At 40.7% G+C, this 17,584-nt stretch overlaps 3 protein-coding genes across 3 annotated transcripts; 1 reads left to right on the top strand and 2 right to left on the bottom strand.

Annotated features, from left to right (window-relative positions):
- Positions 1-527: 527 nt before the first annotated feature.
- Positions 528-5,857, bottom strand: LOC138208617 (cytochrome P450 3A40). The gene is made up of 13 exons (XM_069166635.1): positions 5,739-5,857; positions 5,554-5,647; positions 4,738-4,790; positions 4,455-4,554; positions 4,240-4,353; positions 4,040-4,128; positions 2,930-3,078; positions 2,634-2,761; positions 2,467-2,539; positions 2,223-2,383; positions 1,420-1,646; positions 1,149-1,311; positions 528-789 (listed from the first exon to the last, which is right to left on the bottom strand). Exons 1-13 carry the CDS (start codon positions 5,804-5,806, stop codon positions 712-714), a joined length of 1,497 nt encoding a protein of 498 aa, XP_069022736.1. The 5' UTR covers positions 5,807-5,857; the 3' UTR covers positions 528-711.
- A 940-nt stretch (positions 5,858-6,797) lies between these two features.
- Positions 6,798-11,525, top strand: LOC138208616 (cytochrome P450 3A30-like). The gene is made up of 13 exons (XM_069166634.1): positions 6,798-6,921; positions 7,041-7,134; positions 7,270-7,322; positions 7,496-7,595; positions 7,952-8,065; positions 8,145-8,221; positions 8,380-8,516; positions 8,598-8,725; positions 9,218-9,520; positions 9,613-9,680; positions 10,210-10,368; positions 10,788-10,950; positions 11,071-11,525. The coding sequence occupies exons 1-13, from the start codon at positions 6,851-6,853 to the stop codon at positions 11,146-11,148; spliced, it is 1,545 nt and encodes a 514-aa protein (XP_069022735.1). The 5' UTR covers positions 6,798-6,850; the 3' UTR covers positions 11,149-11,525.
- An 884-nt stretch (positions 11,526-12,409) lies between these two features.
- gpank1 (G patch domain and ankyrin repeats 1) lies at positions 12,410-15,873 on the bottom strand. The gene is made up of 5 exons (XM_069166639.1): positions 15,735-15,873; positions 15,127-15,564; positions 14,908-15,049; positions 14,740-14,815; positions 12,410-13,283 (listed from the first exon to the last, which is right to left on the bottom strand). Exons 2-5 carry the CDS (start codon positions 15,553-15,555, stop codon positions 12,842-12,844), a joined length of 1,089 nt encoding a protein of 362 aa, XP_069022740.1. The 5' UTR covers positions 15,556-15,564; positions 15,735-15,873; the 3' UTR covers positions 12,410-12,841.
- Positions 15,874-17,584: the final 1,711 nt, after the last annotated feature.

Genomic DNA, 17,584 nt, shown 5'->3' with positions numbered 1-17,584 from the left:
AATCTCCAGTCTATAAAAACACATCGGTATATTACATTATGTTCGATATTAAACAGTTTGGGTGCCTAAAGGAATGTCTGGTGTCATGTCACAGATTGCAGTGATTTTCAGGAACCTATAAATTGTGACATTTCCCGAATCCCAACTGTAAGAACATGTGGTGTGTGCAGTGGAGCTGGTTTGCCCACCTCAGATTTTTTTTAATTTTTTTTTTTATCTCCCCTCTGTTTATAAACATAGAAAGAACAAGATGGTTGAAAAACCTGGATCATGATTCTGAGAAGGAGCAGGAGCGCATGAGCAAGAAATGAATGAGAGCACCACAAGAGGGCGCTGTTGGGATAGAAAACACTTAGAGGAACAGAAGTTAGACTGATGGAGTAGACAACCCAACTCCCCCAATGTATACAGGGTTGGAAAGAAATACACAGTCACCCACCAAATGTCATCAACCAGTGATGAATATCTGAACTTAAAGCTTTTGTTGATTTAACTGTATGTAATGTAAGGACGACAACACGCAGGAGAAGAATCTACACATCCTTTATTGTCAGCTCAGGTTTTAGAAATGCACCGTTTGTCACAGTTGAGGATGAACTGATACTGAGCAGAACATGCTGCAGTGACAAATTGGCATAGTGTTTTTATACATGGTAGGTTTGTATACGGTACAATTTAAAAAAGAAACATTCATCAGAATCGTGTTTTTTCTTAAGAGCGTGGCACCAACTTCAGTTTGATAGGTCGTTTTGGCATTAAAAGACCCTGGATGTCCATTTCAATGGGAATCTGGTGGGAAAATACACATGTAGAGAAAAATGTGTGAACAAAGTCAACAATGCACAAAGCTCTGGCTTATTTATCTGCAAACAAGCTGGAAATATCAACTGCAAATAACAGATTCTTGAGTTTGATAGTTTAGAATAGAAATGATCAATATACTGAATCAAATGATATCCTTGTTCAAAGTGCCACATCAGGTTGTGGATTTTGATCTTTGGACTGGCAGACATAGATCCTCTGACATTATGTAACCCTCGATGTCACTATCAAAACAGCCATGAGGAATATTTGGACAGGATTCTTTATACGGAATAAAACAACAGAGCAATAACAGGCAGTGTAAAGATGAACATCCGTGGCCTCACCTCAGTCTCCTTGCACACAGAGAAGTTGTATCTCTGGAGGATCTCCACCATTGCAAGTTTCATCATCACAAGAGCAAATCGCATCCCAATGCAGTTCCTGGGCCCGGCCCCAAAAGGCATGTATGTGTACGGATCGATTGTCTCCTTGTTTTCCTTGCTGAACCTGAGAGTACCGACACACACACACATGTACATATTAAAAACAGAACAGAGCTCAGGTCCTTCCTGCGGGAGTTTTTCATTTACTGAAACGTATTAAGCCTTTCTTTACCTCTCAGGCTTGAATTTCTCTGGTTCAGGCCACAGATCGGGGTCCCGGTGCAGGGGCCACGTGGGGACCATGACGACCATATCTTTAGGAATCACAAGGCCATTAATCTCCACACTCGCTTTGGCTACACGCTCCAGACGGGGGGCAATGGGGTACAATCGGAGAGACTCGTTGATGACGCTGTCGAGATACTCCATCTGCATTAGAGCCTGGTACTGAACAGGAGCCTGCACACAAAGACACACATAATGATCATGAGACCAGAGGAAAAACACTGATGGATGACAGAATATTCAGAGAAAAAAAAAAATCCCTTGACTGATATACACTTTGAAAATTAAAATGTGCAAAACTTGTGTTTTTACAAATTGCTGAGTGTAATATTGTAAAACCACCACATTGTACCTACAGAGGGATTTGGATTTTAGTTACTTTCAACAATATTTTTAATATAAAAAGACAATGAGAAAAATAAACGTATTTGATTTCTTACCTCCAGCCCCATTCATATTACACTTAACCACGTGATTCATAGTTAAAGTAATAGCTTGATCATGTGGGAAAACACCTTTTAGCATTCTTGCTGAGAGTTAAAGTGGTTGTTAAAGTTTAGTGCATGTCAATCTGTGTCAGACTGTACAATGAATATCTGGTGAATGTCATACCTCACAGGTGAACGGTGAAAATATATCACATCTATGTGTCTGTCAGCTTGTTCTGGAGCTACTCCGGCAAAGGCGCCTTTAAATGTCTCACTTCTGCTTGCTCCCTCAAATGTTGTCGTCTTCTCACTTAAAACATACCTTGTTGGGGAAGGTGGCGTCAACCTCCTCCTGCAGCTTTTTCATGATGTGAGGGTTTGTTGCCAGATTGTGCGCCAAGAAAGTGAGAGAGCTGCTGCTTGTTTCATAGCCAGCAAAGAGGAAAATCATAGCTTGTGAGAGGATCTCATGATCGCTTAAACCTGTGGAGATAACACGAGTAGATGCTTTACAATACCTTCACCTTGTGTTTCTGTGTTTCTAAATGTGTGGTAGTGTGTGTCACCTTTGTCTGGCTCTCCTCCACTGGCCTTGTTTTTCTGGGAGTCAATCATCAGCTGAAGGAAGTCCACTCGACTCTGAGAGAAGACACGAACAAGAACAGCTTTCATTACATTTCTGAACCTGCTGATACAAATGTACGTGCATGTAAAGACTGACAGAGAGCTGTACCTTTTGCTTGCTGTTCTCACGGCTGGACTTGATCTTCTGCAGCGCAGCGTAAAAAAAGTCTGTCACAGATGAAGGGAAAAAGGAGAACTCCAATTTTTCAAATACGGGACCCATGAAGGGGAAGAAGGCTGAAAAATAAACAGAAAGTAACACGTTTATCAAGTACACATTAAAAACAGTGGCTGTATTAACTGTAAGCGTTCAGTAACCGAGCACATAAACAGCAGCCAGGCAAAGGACAAAATGATAAATGTATATATGTGGTCTATTTTACAAAGGTTAAATGAATAATTTACCAACAATAAGGAAGAGAGGGTTGAAAAGGTCAAACTTCAGCATCTTTTTGATGTTTGTGACAAACGGGTCTGAAGGGTTGTTGAGTGAGTCGATGTCTACGGAGAAGGCTGTGCTGGATACTACGTCCATACTGTAGGGTCCAAAGAACCTAGAGGAGAAAAAACACACACACACACACACACACACACACACACACACACACACACACACACACACACACACACACACACACAATTTTATTCATTATCATTTTAAATCAGGGGTCGCCAACTTTTTTTCCTCTGAGAGCTACTTTGACTCAATGAATGTGTCTGAGAGCTACTCATGTTTAGTAACATATTTTAACATAGCTGAGCTCCACCCAAACCAGATGAATGAGCTTCTCTTCAAATTGATACTCAACACACAAAATTTGTATCACAACAGCTTAAATTCAACAGCATGTGCATGCTTTTATCTGGATGCGTTTCTTTACGTTTTCAATTGAATGTGAAGGGGGGATTTTAGGTAGCCACAACGACACAGATGTTCCCTAAATGCCTACTGCAGTGCACGCAACCTTTGTGTGGCCAAACTGGTTTATAAAGTGCCAAATAACGCGTTCTAATAGAAGATGTAACAGGAAAATCCAGTGTTTCCCCTTTGATTGGGACCCTTTAAGTATCAAAGTCAAAACCTAGTACATGGCTGGACCCTGAATGAAACTGGAGGGCTTTTATTTTGAAAAGCTCTGGCCCCACTGTTGTGGTCCAGCTGAAAATATTGTATTAATGTTATTTACCTAATTTATAAGCACCCGTTTCTTTCCACCTCAGTGTGAGAGTTTCAGCTCTGATTTGCACAGGTGAGGGACAGCGAAGGGAGATTGTCCACACATTAATCGATCATGTTGATAGCGTCATTCTCTCGGACAGGTTAAAAAAATTGAAATACAAAAATACTGAAATGGATTGCCAAATATCGTCTAATGGTGGAAAACACTGCATATTGTTCGAACCTTTTTGCGAGCTACTCAGAAACAGGTGGTGAGCTACTGGTAGCGTGTGAGCTACAGTTTGGAGACCCCGATTTACATCGATATAGTATATTGGAGTATAAAGTGTTCTTACTCCTTCAGTTCAAGTGGTTCATCCTTGTCTGCCGTCTTCTTCATGCTGGTGATCAGGTTTGCAGAGTGGTGCTTCATTATGTCAAACATCTGATGCAGAGACAGAAAAAACAGTCAAACAAGTTGAGAACTCAACACTGTATCTGGTTTCAGCTCCAGGTAAGTTATAGCTCAGATGTAGAGAGCCGGGGAGGGACGTACCTCTTTGAGTCTCCCGGAGGTGAAGGAGGGAGAGAGGACGCTGCGGATCCTCCTCCACTGATCATCTTCTGCAATAGACACAGCGTCGTACAAAGGTCCGTTCAGACGGAAATTCTGTCACAACATTAGAACACAGCAGCTGATGAGGACAAAAGTTCAACTTAAAAACCAGGATCGTATTGAGACTGTATGAGTTGTGTAGTGAGCGGACATACTCTGCGATTGGTGAAGAGAGAGTAGCACTCCTTTATCAGAACAGTTTTTATCATGGCAGGATCTGTGATGCACAGTACAGGCTGACGGCCGTCAAAGATGCTAAACATGATGACAATATAATAAACAGCAAATAAAACAAGAATAATTCATGCTTTCACAAATTAATTCCCCAACAACAGATGTACAAACAGAGATCCACATACTCTGTGTCGCAATCTATCGTTATACAGAACAATCAGAAATTTCTTATGAAGCTCACAAACACGTAACATGAAAACTTACCCCCATGTTTTCCCATATTTCTTAAAGCACTCTTCATCAAACGTAGTGAATCCCTAGAATAATAATGTACAGATGAATTACGGTGGACACACTTGTGGCATAATTTGAAAATAATAAATTCTGAAGGATGAATGGGAACTAGAGTTGTCGGGTTTTCCTGTTTTCCTGAACAAGTTTATGAATTCATCCCAGTGACTTCAATTCATCAGAGACAAATTAAAGTACAGCTCATAAACTAGTAAATAGGACTATAAGAAAGCATTTTTAAACAATAATAATTTTCAAAACACCTCTTTTTACCAGCTTTTGGTAAACTGAGAGCCATCATCGAGATGTTTACTTCCACGTTCACATTTTGATACTATTTTCCTCTGAAAACAGTCCTCAGCCAGGTCTGTGGTTTAACAGGATATTGTTTCATTTTCACCAGCACCTCTAGTCACTTGCCACTTAAACTAGTTATGGAAGAAATGTATTAAAACCACACAAAAGATGTAAAATTGTGTGACAAATTATTTGTGCTATCTAATTTTGATAATACACTTTACACTGTTATAAACTCACATTAACAGTCAGGGCTAGTGTTAGTTTTAACTTTGGTGAAAACAAATTTTAAAAAAAAAGGTGGGGGGTGGTTTAAATGCAGAAAGTTCAGCTCAGTACCATCCTCAAACTTTTCATTTTCTCTATTTCAAAACCACAACTTATACATAGATCACATCCATTAATATAACCACCGCACTTTTATAGTGCTTTAGATTTTATTGATCCCATTTTGCTAGATGTATGGTGGTTCGAAAAGTAATATTTACAAACCTTTTTATATGCCAGCATAGTGCCAAGGAAAGGGATTGGTCTGGGACCAGGGATGCCCAATCTCTTAAAAGTCCCATAAGGCCAGTAAGCATACCTGTTAAAACCATTCAAAAGAAAACAAAAACAGATTTGTACCACTCACACGAGCTGGACAATTAGCTGAAAACACATTATTCAACACTTACACAAGGATCAGTGTGACGAAGGCAACCAGCAGGGTCCATGTCTCGGCGGAGAGAAAGAAGTAGCTCATCTCGGCACCGTTTCCCTTTTCTTACACTGACGGCGCAAACCTCTCTGCAGCCTAAAATCACAACCAGAGACTTTTATCTCCTGCTGCACTGACCGGTTGCGTGAGTGAGGAAGTGTGTGAGAGTTGAACCAATGGCAATCCTCCAGCATCGGGTGAATAATCAACAGAGACAGTACAGTGCCTGAGCATTTATTTATTTATTCATCAGCTTTGTCATCTGTGACGCTGCAATCAAATTATACCATTAAATTACTATATTGCTTTAGATATGAGAGAAAAAACACATGCAAAGGTCATGAAGACAGTTTCAGTTAGCATTTTTTTCAATTAACTTTAATATTATTCTTTTAGTGTCTCCTGCTGTTTGTTTGTTCCTGCAAGAGGAAGAAGTCAAACGCAGTATTTTTCCCACTAAAATAAAACACAACCGGGTTATCTGTGCTCACACAAAGACACATCCAGGCATGTTCTTGGGCGTGTGGGTGGCAGGAACTGCGTTTGTAGTGTTCCTCTAGTACAGGGCTCTTCAACGTTTTTCAGGCCAAGGACCCCCAAACTGACAGAGAGATTGAGCAGGGACCCCCTACTATATATCTTGTATAAAATTGTGTTTTATATTAAACTGGAGGAGTGCAGGAGGCTTGGAGGGACGGGTCCAGGCTAGTCCGACTGTGTGAGTGAACCGGTGTCCAGCTTGAGAGAGCTGCTGTGTCGCTGAATGTGTGTATTTCTGACTGAAAGATAACATCTTCTGACTCCACTTATCCATTCTCTACAATATGTTGGATTCATGTTAATGTGTATTTAAAGACATTTAAATTTGTGGAAAAAAAGAAAAGAAAAAAAAGTCCGGGTTCGCGGACCCCCTGTTGAAGACCTCTGCTCTAGTATATTGTGTCACTGCGCTAAATGAGGGAAAGGGAAGACGTTTTTATATAACACACATTGATTTTGCATGTTAACACAACAACCAGAGACCACGCCTCTCGGCCATGCAGTCAGACTGCAGTGCGACGTTGAGATAACAACCACTAAGAGAGAATAATGGGCTTCATTCCTTTCTTCTCTGTAGAAACGTGGACTCTACTGATCACATGTATTATCCTGTTTGTTGTGTAAGGGACTTGTTCTAATCAAACAAGCGTGCGTCAAAATTAAGTCTTTGCCTTGCGAGTCGACAGAGTTTGAGTGACGCCATGTAACTTCACAGAGACGTCTCTTCTGTTCTGTGTAGGCACGGCTACTGGACTTATGGAATATTTGAGAAGTTGGGGATCCCAGGTCACAAGCCCTACATGTACATTGGGACGATTGGCAGGGGAAACAAAGTAAGTAAATCCTTATGAATTCTATTTTCAAAATTTAAATGATATATTTTCCCCTTTTTGTCATCGTAATGTAAAAATAAGTTTCACTTTAAATAAAGGACATTAAAATAATAAGGATGCATTTCTTCTTATCAGATTTACTATTTTGATGACAACGATTGTGCTCAAAAGTTTGGGAGAGTCTGGGGGTGAGTGTACAAAGCTTTTAAAAAAGTAAATATAAGAACACAAGGTCAATTTTCTTACGCACTTCTTTGATCTCATCACTAGTTTGTTTGTGTCAGCAAAAAATATTCTCCTGCTACTAATGTTTTGCACTAAATTCCGCAAAATCTAAGTATGTATTTGTGCAAACGTTTAGCATGTATGAGTTCAGGAAACCCGCTCTGGTCGTGATGGATCCGGACATGCTGAAAACCATCCTGGTGAAGGAGAGCTTCACTTATTTCACCAACCGGAGGGTGAGAGCACACATAATTAACACTTTATTGGACAAAAGAGAGGAAAGTGTGTTATAATAGGTTCCCACATTGAAAACAATAAAAACAAATCACAACTGCAAAAACCTCATCTGAATGATGGGGTCCCTTCGTATTTCTAATTTCTAGAATAGTGAAGCTTTTAGTGTCAATGTAAGAAGAGTTACCAAAGAAATACAGCCTAGTAGGAAGTTGTTCAATTTCCATGAACAGCAACGATTTAATAATAATGTTGTTGACAAACCAAATGTTCTGAAGTGAAAAAAATCTGCGGCTGTTGCACAAATATAAAACTGTAAACACAGACAGATGTGAACATGACCACAATGCACCTCCAGAACTTGAATCTGAAAGGCGATTTGTACGACGCAGTGTCTTTTGTGGAGGATGATCAGTGGAAACGGATTCGCAGCATCCTCTCGCCCTCCTTCAGCTCCGGACGTATAAAAGAGGTAGGAGTGTACGGAGGTGTAAAAGAGCTACAGCAGGTTCATATTTCGGTCTAATTTGCTCTCTCTTCCTCGGTTTAAGATGTTCAGCATTATGAAGCATCATTCCCGAAAACTGACAGACAACCTGCAATATGATGAAGTGATTCAGATAAAGGAGTGAGTAAGACCATGCAATTGATTTCTGGGCTTTAATAGAACTGGTATGCTGATTTTGGGAGGAAGGACCTTTAGCTATCAGTGTTAATGTGGCTCTGGAGCAAACAGGACAAAAGGTCCTACCTGTAGCACTGCTGAGGATAATGTGTGTATTCCAGCTTCTTTGGACCGTACAGTGTGGACGCGACAGTGAGCATCGCAATCGGCGTGGACATGGAGTCAAAGGCTTCAAGTCCCATCATCAGCCACGCTGCAAAGCTGTTCAGATTCCCTCCGCTTCTTTTCCTCGTTCAAGGTACTGCTTCTCCGTATCACTTTTTTCTTCATAGTGTCAGGTATGTTTTGTTACTAGAATGATTGTTTACCTCCTTCACAGCATGGGTCCCCGTCTTGGTTCCTCTCATGGAGCTGCTGCATATCTCCTTTTTCCCCAAGTCTTCCACTGATTTCATAAAAAAGATTGTGGCAAAGATCAGAGAAGAACGCAATGAGAGCTCAAGCCAGGTTTGGACAAAATGCACAACCAGCTGCTGTCACTATAGATAAAGCCTTCTCTTGAAGAAAAGAGAGAATTCAGAGAAATAATTTGTAACATAATCAAAACAATCTCACGTCCTGATCTGTTTTCTACTGATCATTCGTATCACATTTCCTTCACTGGTAAATGGTATCTGCCAAGCAGTCACAGATGTTCAAATATCCATCTTTGTTCATGTTGGTTCAAAATGTGTTTCAAGGTATATTTTTATTGGCAGAATTTTAACTGTTCTGAAGCTTTTGATCACATCGTATGATCTTCAGTATCAAATAACTGAACATCAGTGAATGAAAAATCTAGAACGAAGTTTGAAACCCAACTTTTAAGCCAACATGCTTCAAAAGTCCTTAAGGGGCTCAGAAAACAGGTAACCTAAGTGTATTGAGCGGGCAGGTTCCAGTGTGCTGGTTGAAAAATGTATTTATTGTTTCCCATAATAGTATCTGCCCTGTTTTCAGAACTCGAAAGATGTCCTTCAGTATTTGATCAACTCTCAGACTGCCAATGAAGGCAAAAGTCAGAAGAAGGGTAATTATCATACGTACACTATACATGCACAACATTTGCTGAAATGTAATGTGTTCCTATCTGTCCTGACAGGTCTCACTGATCACGAGATCCTCTCCCAGGTGGGGATGTTTATTTTTGCTGGCTACGACACAAGTGCCTCCACTCTCACTTTCTTGGCCTACAATCTGGCCAGAAATCCTGAAGTCATGAAACGCCTGCAAAAGGAGATAGATGTGACTTTTCCGAATAAGGTAGAACAGAACATTTTATTTCACTGATGAAACTTCCCTTTTGGAAATCAGAGCCGTGTTTAAACCAACTGTGATTTGTAACAACTCTACAGGGTCCAGTCCAGTACGAGGACCTGATGCAGATGGAGTACCTAGACTGTGTAATCAATGAGAGTCTGAGGTAATGAGCTTTTACTTGTGCTAGTTCGTATCAATGCAGACTGGTGAAAAAAAAACCCAAACATGTTTTCTATAACATTAAGCCTGCATTAAGCTTTTAAAAAATAAATAAATACATTAACACTGAATCAAATAACTGCACACAGAAGAATTGCTTATAGCACCACTGTGGATCAACACCAAAATAAGAAATTAGCAAATAGTTATTCGGCTTTATTCTCAGGGGACTGTTCAAAATAGAATCTAAATCAAAATAGAATCTAGAATCTAAAATAGAAGCAGTAAAACATGTGACTGACAGGCACTGCCATCTGTCGAGCTCACTGTATCGGCTAGCGTCGCTAAAAGAAGAGGACGGTGCATTTCTGCACAATAATTACACTCTTTAAAACTTTGAAAGGTACAACAACGGCTATCGAAACGAAAGCCACAAACAGTCCCTCTACAGCATTAGAAATACTGTCTCGAGTACTTGTGGGTGAATGTTCAGTCTAATCCAGACATTAAATATATCCTTCTTTTGTCAATAGGCTTTACCCTGTAGTTGCACGTCTGGAACGAGTGGCTAAAGAATCTGTCAAGATCAAAGGAGTCTCAATCCCAAAGGGCATGCTCGTTATCGTTCCAGTCTACGCTCTGCACCGTGACCCTGAGCTGTGGCCGCAGCCCGAAGAGTTCAGACCTGAACGGTAATCTGGATTTCCACGTACACGTTGTCTTTCTTGGTTCCCCACACAGGTGGAGTTGTTTCATGATGACTTTATTGCTTCTGTGAATGTTTTATCATGCAAATCTTAGGCTCTGCTGAACTATTATGAAGAATGGTCCGTGCCACGTCGGTCAAATGCATGAATCAAAATGTATCTATATTTTAACAATTTACATTTTTTTTTTTAATTTGTTGTATCGGGACGGCATTGAGGTATTGGTGTTGAGGTAAAATAAATTTGGATTTTTTTAAATTTTTTATTTGAAAAGCACATGTTATACATGTTCAGCAGGCAGGACAAAAACAACTAGCGATATAAGCGGCGACAATGAGAGTATTTTATAATAGTTTTTTTTTTTAGCTAAAGCTAAATTTGTTTCTTTTTGCTTGGTTTTGTAGATTCAGTAAGGAGAACAAGCAGAGCATCAAACCGTACACTTACATGCCGTTTGGAGCCGGGCCAAGGAACTGCCTTGGGATGCGATTGGCTCTGGTGATGATCAAATTAGTTCTGGTGGAGGTTTTGCAGAACTGCAGCTTCTCAGTCTGCGAGGAGACAGAGGTGACGATGCATTAATTACACACTCACATGGTTTCTCACATATTAAGAGACTTGATGAGCAGCATTTGCAGTCAGACAAAGCAATACGTTTTAATTTTTGTGAATCTATCCATTCCCCAGGTCCCTTTAACGATGGACCCTCAAGGCCTCATGGGATCGCTTCGACCAATCAAACTGAAGCTGGTGAAACGAGAATGAAACCAGGAAGTCAAACACATTATGCCAACAAACATTTGGTGTTAAACTAGAATAAAGCTATGAATGTCAAAACACTAGTTTAAAAACCTTTTGGATAATAATGCAAATAATGTCTTCTACAAAGATTTGAGTTTGACTAACTAAAATTTGTTTTTATAAAACGTTAAAAATAATGTGAAATAGATATCCTTTAGACATTATGATTCTCTCAAATAATAAGGTAGGTAAAAAGATTGATACATAATCTGTGAAGGCCAATTAGACTTTGATAAACTGTGATGTGGTGGCACTTTTTTTGAAGCATATGTTTAATTTCAAATCTGCTCTGTGGAGAATTATATTGCGTAGGAAATAATAAACCGTAAAACGTGTTGTTTTACCTGTTTGGAGGGTTGCACGTTCATATCCACATTAACACACAACACTTTTAATTTGAATGGTCAGTATCTGAAATTTGTGAGGAAACTGGAGCTCTTGAAGGAAACCTGCACGAGTAAATGGAAGCAAATTGAAAAAAGAAAGGAAGAAAAGAGGGGTTTAAAACAAAGGGCATAGAAACGAGTTAAAAAGTAATAGGACTCCTTTTACGAAGCAGGCCTATATTCTTAATGACTGAAAACCATTAAACATTTGTATGACAATTTCTCATCTATAAATATACCCTCATCAAATATTCAGTCAATCTGTCTCTTAGTTGTTTGGTACATTTTGAGGCTGTTGTATTGCACTGCATTACATTATACTAATATTTGATTATCCATCTAATCTATGGATCAAATCAACATCTCTACAGTGCAAGTAAAACACTGTACAAACTGTATTCATTTATCACAGGACAGTTCGAGTGGATGACGACACTCAGGCTTTTTCCTTTTCAGCCTGGACTTTAAAACGGTGAAAGAGGCCCTGCCTGAGGACCACAGGCCACATGTTGCGTCATAAAGGTCCTCGCTTCCTTAAATAAAATATTGAGAGCATGTCGAACAGACGCGTATTGTATAACCATCTTTTGGGAACAATAGAGAAGAATACAAGAAATACCAGTTCAACTGCAGCAGAGCCCAAGAGACAAGGCAGATAAGCTCAAACTTGTGACTGCCCGGTCACATGTGCAGGTGTGGCAAATTAGGTGAGAAGGTACCTGGAGCCGTGACAAGGGGAGAGGTCACTGTTTGTCTGTGGAGTTATATAACGTTATTCGGCATAAAGGACAAAGCAGCGCTGCAGTTGCTCAACAGAAAGATTACAAACAACTTGAAAATCGGAGCCAAAGTGTTTTACTCAGATATTCTGTCATTTTTATGAAAACATATCAACATTGTTCTTTGTCAATAAAATAATAAACAATAATCAGTGTTCTTTCTGATGCGTGTTAGATCAGCAAGTCTTGTGTATTTTTTTGTTAAATACAAATAAAAATCCATTGTGTGACCTTTTGAAAATGTCACTCAGTCCACAGTAAACACGCCCCTTTAGGTCCAGTGGAGTAAACACAATCACTGTGATGGTGAAAGAATCACATTGGGCACACAAACCACATTTGATTATTGAACAACCTGTTGGCAGAGAGACAGCTGATTCCATAAATGGACATATAAAGAATCAGCTCTGAGGAAGAGTCCAGGTATTGATGTGAAGCGCTGTGGTAAAGCAAAGCTTTAGGGCTGCTGGAAAAGTCCCTGTGAAAAAGGTGTCAAAGATAAAAAGAGGTACGAAAATCTCTTTCCCAGTTCTTCTCTCTTTGCTCTTTTCTCTTACTCCCTTCCTTCCTCTGTCCTTTCCGTCCCCTCTCCTCTTTGTCCTTGGATGGTGGTTTCACTGCAGCGTGATCCCTGGCTTGGAAGTGGGTAACTTTGGCTCTTTTAAGCCGTCCATACCCCAGACCTTCCTGGTCCCTCTTCAGCACAGTAGGCACTGGCTGCATGGGCCCGTCTCCCTCCGGCCCGAGTCCTGACCCCGGTTTCCAGCCGCAGCGGACCATCATCTTGTAGCTGTTGCTGGAGGAGGGGAGGCAGTAGTAGGGGGCGGGCGGAGGACGCCGCAGACTGAACTGATGCAGCGTGGAGGACAGATGTGATGACGGGTTGCTGCTGTACTCGCTACCACACACGTCGCACCACTGAGGCTGGAGGGCACTGAGAATAACAACATCAGACAGTCAGAGAAGAAATATTAAAAAGGCAAAAATTGCATTGATTTAGTACATTAACACAGTTGTGGAAAATGCATGGAAAGCAAGGGCGTGCCTAACGAGGGGATGGTTCAAGGTCATTTTGGCTTGCCCTAATTGAAAGCATTATTAAAAAGGTTTTGAATTTATTCTGGAAAGTAGAGAGGATGTCCCCCTCCAGAAATCAAACTGGCAGCCGGGTGAGAGGAGAGGGACCTGACAACTAAAAGCTGTGCCTCCCATTCTACTTATGGAACCGATAGCAAGGCCACAGTCTGAGAACGAAGCGCTCTGTTGGGATGATAAGATGCTCAGAGATCTGGGGTATAAAGTGGAGCGGCTGTGTATCTAATGTGGATCTTACAAAATTACTTCATTTTAGGATGAAATTCCTGTAATTATAAGTATAGTGAAAATAAGATATTTGTTTTGAAAAAAGATGGATGTAATTATGGGGGGAAAAAAAAAATCCATGTGATTTGTCTCATGAAGCTTCATTAACTTCAGCAAGTTTCAACAAATTTGTAGTCAAACAGCAATTTTGTTCCCCATCACTAACAAATTAATATTTTCATGTGCAGTAAAAACAGGAGGAATCATTACAGCAAGAAAATGTCTTCTTATAATGTACGTATGAGCCCCGGTCACCGTCTGGGCGGGACAACCACCTCCATCATTGTTATTACTGCACAGAGTCCAATGACCTCATGTTAATGTCAGCTCCACCCAACATCCACCTGAGCAGGGAGGTGAAAACATCTGGTGATTCATTGGTTCAACCTGATTCATGTTTTGTTTTGTTTTAAAATGGATTGACTATAAAACCAGTGGTGCAGTTACTCATTGATTGTCCACCACACCTTGGACTATGTATTTTTTTTATGGCATCTCACCCTTTTTTAATTTACAATCCCTATTATATAATATTAGTTGTGTTTAATCCTGAGCGTATTGTGAAATCTTAAAGGGCCAAAGCAGCATCAAAAAACACACGACTTTAAAACAGGCAGGTGAGAGTGGATTTAGCCAGATTAAAATACAGGAAGTGGAGGTAGCCAACACCACACAGTCAGACTCCATCACCACAGGGAGCTTAATTTCCAACACAATATTCAAGTAAATATGATTTTGTAAACCATCTCCATCAGAGATGTACAAACATCTGCACGACGAGGTTCATCACCTCTGAGAGCTCCTGCTCCAATAATTGTTCAAATAAAGTTTTGATTGGTTGCTTGAGAAATTTGACATTTTCCAATTAATGAACTGAAGGAGAAACGACAGTGACTGTTCAGGGAATGTTCCTTTCATCAGATATAAGTATCGTATTTCTGATTCAGTGAAGGACATTTCTCACATTGTTGTACAGCCAATTTGAAATTCATATTTAGTTTAATTTAGTTGACTGGGAGTCTACAAACCTTCTGTCAGACTGGGTTTCTCTGCGAGTACTTCCCCCGTAGCTCAACAACTCCTCCAACACTTCATTGTGGCCCGCTGGGAAAAAAAAAAGAAAAAAAAAGATATGGATAAGTTCAACTTCACACACAGACACGTCGATGAACGTTGCGTGGGTGTAGAGGGCGTACCCTCCAGCGCCAGGTCCTGAGCGTCTCTGCCCCGTGTGTCCACCACGCCGACCCAGGCTGCTCCGTGTCGCAGCAGCAGCCTCACAGCAGCTTTCTGTCCGGACCAGCTCGCACACATCACGGCCGTCCAAAAGAAAGTATCCTGGGAAGAAAACACGAGCTCATGAAGTGAATATAGAAAATCAATTCCCTAAAAATAAAAAGCTTTCAGGGTTGTACCTGGAAGTTGACGTCGACCCCTTTGGCGAGCAGGTCTTTGAGGCCGGAGACGTCCCCCTCGTGGGCGCAGCGCAGCATCCTGAGCCCCCGCAGCTCCGTCGCCTCCATCGTCTCCGAGCTGCTCCTCTCTCCTCTTTGGTCGCCATCACTCACACCGGGAGCTCCTCTTTGCGCCACAGAGTCAGTTTGACCCTGATTCACCTCCACAGCACCACCGCTCCTCCTCCTGCTGCTCCTGCTGCTCCTGCTGCTCCTCCTGCTCCTCCTCGTCTGTCTGGTCTGACCCACTCTGCCGTCTTTCATCAGGTCTTCGTAGAAATGTCTGGCCTCTTCCCCGCTGAGCGCTCTGCTCCTTTTACAGCTGCGTTTCTCTGTCTGGATGCTGAACACGTCCCGCTGGCTGGCAGGAGTGAAGCCCGAAGCGGCCATAGTGAACTCCTGCACACCAATCAGAACAATATATCTGACCAAATACTAATAATAACGCCGCGTCTAGTTGTCGGAAACAACAACAACAACAACAACAACAACAGGAGAGAGGTGCTAACTACCGAGCGTCGGATCGCATTAGGTTTGAGTCTCTTAAAAGATGTTTAATTTAAGATTACCTCGTGCACTCAGTTCGTTATTAACACTCGAGTCGCTTCAAAGCTCCAATGCAGATGGAAACATCTGGACAGGACTATCTTTATGTCATAACCGGAAGCAGATTCAAGCTAACGTTGCCTTGTTTTCCGTTTGTGTGGAACACCGTCCACAGGCTGACGGTGAGTGACGTAAGTGACGTAAGTGACGTTAAGTGACGTTGAGTGACGGTGAGTGACGGTGAGTGACGGTGAGTGCTGCCACCTATCGGACTGGATGTTTTCATTTGTATGTATGTATGTATGTATGTATGTATTTACTTTATTAATCCCCGAGGGGAAATGTTTTCGCTACAGCAGCATACAGAAGCAATAAGATAATAATAGAAATAATAGAATAAAATAATAGAATAGAATATAATATAATAATAGAAAAGCAATAAAATAGCAGTAAATAGCAGTAAAAAAATATAAAATGCACAGTATATACAGTACATTATATCTATCTATCTATCTATCTATCTATCTATCTATCTATCTATCTATCTATCTATCTATCTATCTATCTATATATTATATACAAACAAACCAAGAAACACAGTCAACAGTGTTATTGTTGTGTGATGGATTTGGCCAGAGGTGAGTTATTGTACAGTCTTATTGCGGTGGGCAGGAATGATCTCCTGTATCTGTCCTTGTGACAGCGGAGCTGGAGGAATCTTTTCTACTGCAAAACACAAGAAAAGTTGGCAGTAAGATTATCAATGACACAATGTACAAAAAAAAAACTACATTATGAGGAAAGATACACATTCAAAGTTCAGCCAAAGACAAAAAAATATTATTTGACAATTGTACATTATGAGATTGTGTACTGCTAGTGTTCTTCAAGGGATTATTATTCCGCATTATTCTTATTCTCCGTAAACAACTGCATTTTTGGAGGCTTTATGAAATTCAAAAACTCATGGAAGTTTTTACACGCGTCTCTCCCGGCGAAAGATTTAGTATTTTAGTGGAGTCGCGAGTGGTCGTGGCCAAATGGCTCGCTGGCGCCCCCTAAAGAGATGCCCTGGCAGCTACATTTACCTACAAATGCATGAAATCCGGTGGACACGTGTATCACACCCAGATGTACAAAAAAGTTCCAGCGCACCATTACTCAACTCAACAGGAGGTCTAACATTTTGAATTTAGTTGCCATTTTTGGCGATTCAGACATGTTGTACTTTAACGAACTCCTACAGATTTTGTCGGACCGACTTGAAATTTAGTCTGTACACTCTTCACATGTTTGGAATTAAAAGTTATCAAAATAATTTGTTTTCGTCGATGGGTGTGCCCGTGTTATTATTAATATATGAACAAGTAGGCAGCGCTTTAATGTTCCATCTGATCAAGGTTGAGCCAATTGTACCGACTAAATGTAACCTGCTGTTTGGTAGTTGTATCTATAACAATTCATATTTTATAAACAGATTGTGTGTGTAAAATATTAATCTGCAATGTTGCAAGTAGCTATAGCTGTCAAATGAATGGAGAAGAGTCCAGTACTTCCCTGTCAAATATGTATGAAGTGGAATATATGAAACTAAATATAATTTGGCCATACTTGTTTTATTTATATCTGTGTTTCTCCTACATGTGACGTGTAGGAATCTTCTTTGTATAGTCCTGTACTCATTTCGGATTATAATCCAACACTGGACACCACAAAGTGTCCCTCTCCAACCCGTGTTATTACAGTTCACTGTCACAGGAGTCCACAGACTTGCTGTGCCTTCGGACTCGCACACTTCACATTCACAGATCTACTTTTGTCTTTAGATAAATTTCACGCATCACGTCCCTGTTTCAGTCTTGGTGCTCATGTT

This window comes from Embiotoca jacksoni, unplaced genomic scaffold (assembly GCF_022577435.1).
Source record: "Embiotoca jacksoni isolate LCO1_2020_lvr unplaced genomic scaffold, fEmbJac1.0.p SCAF_4, whole genome shotgun sequence".
NCBI classification, from domain to species: Eukaryota; Metazoa; Chordata; class Actinopteri; family Embiotocidae; genus Embiotoca; species Embiotoca jacksoni.
This window is presented reverse-complemented; position numbering and strand designations above follow the sequence as displayed.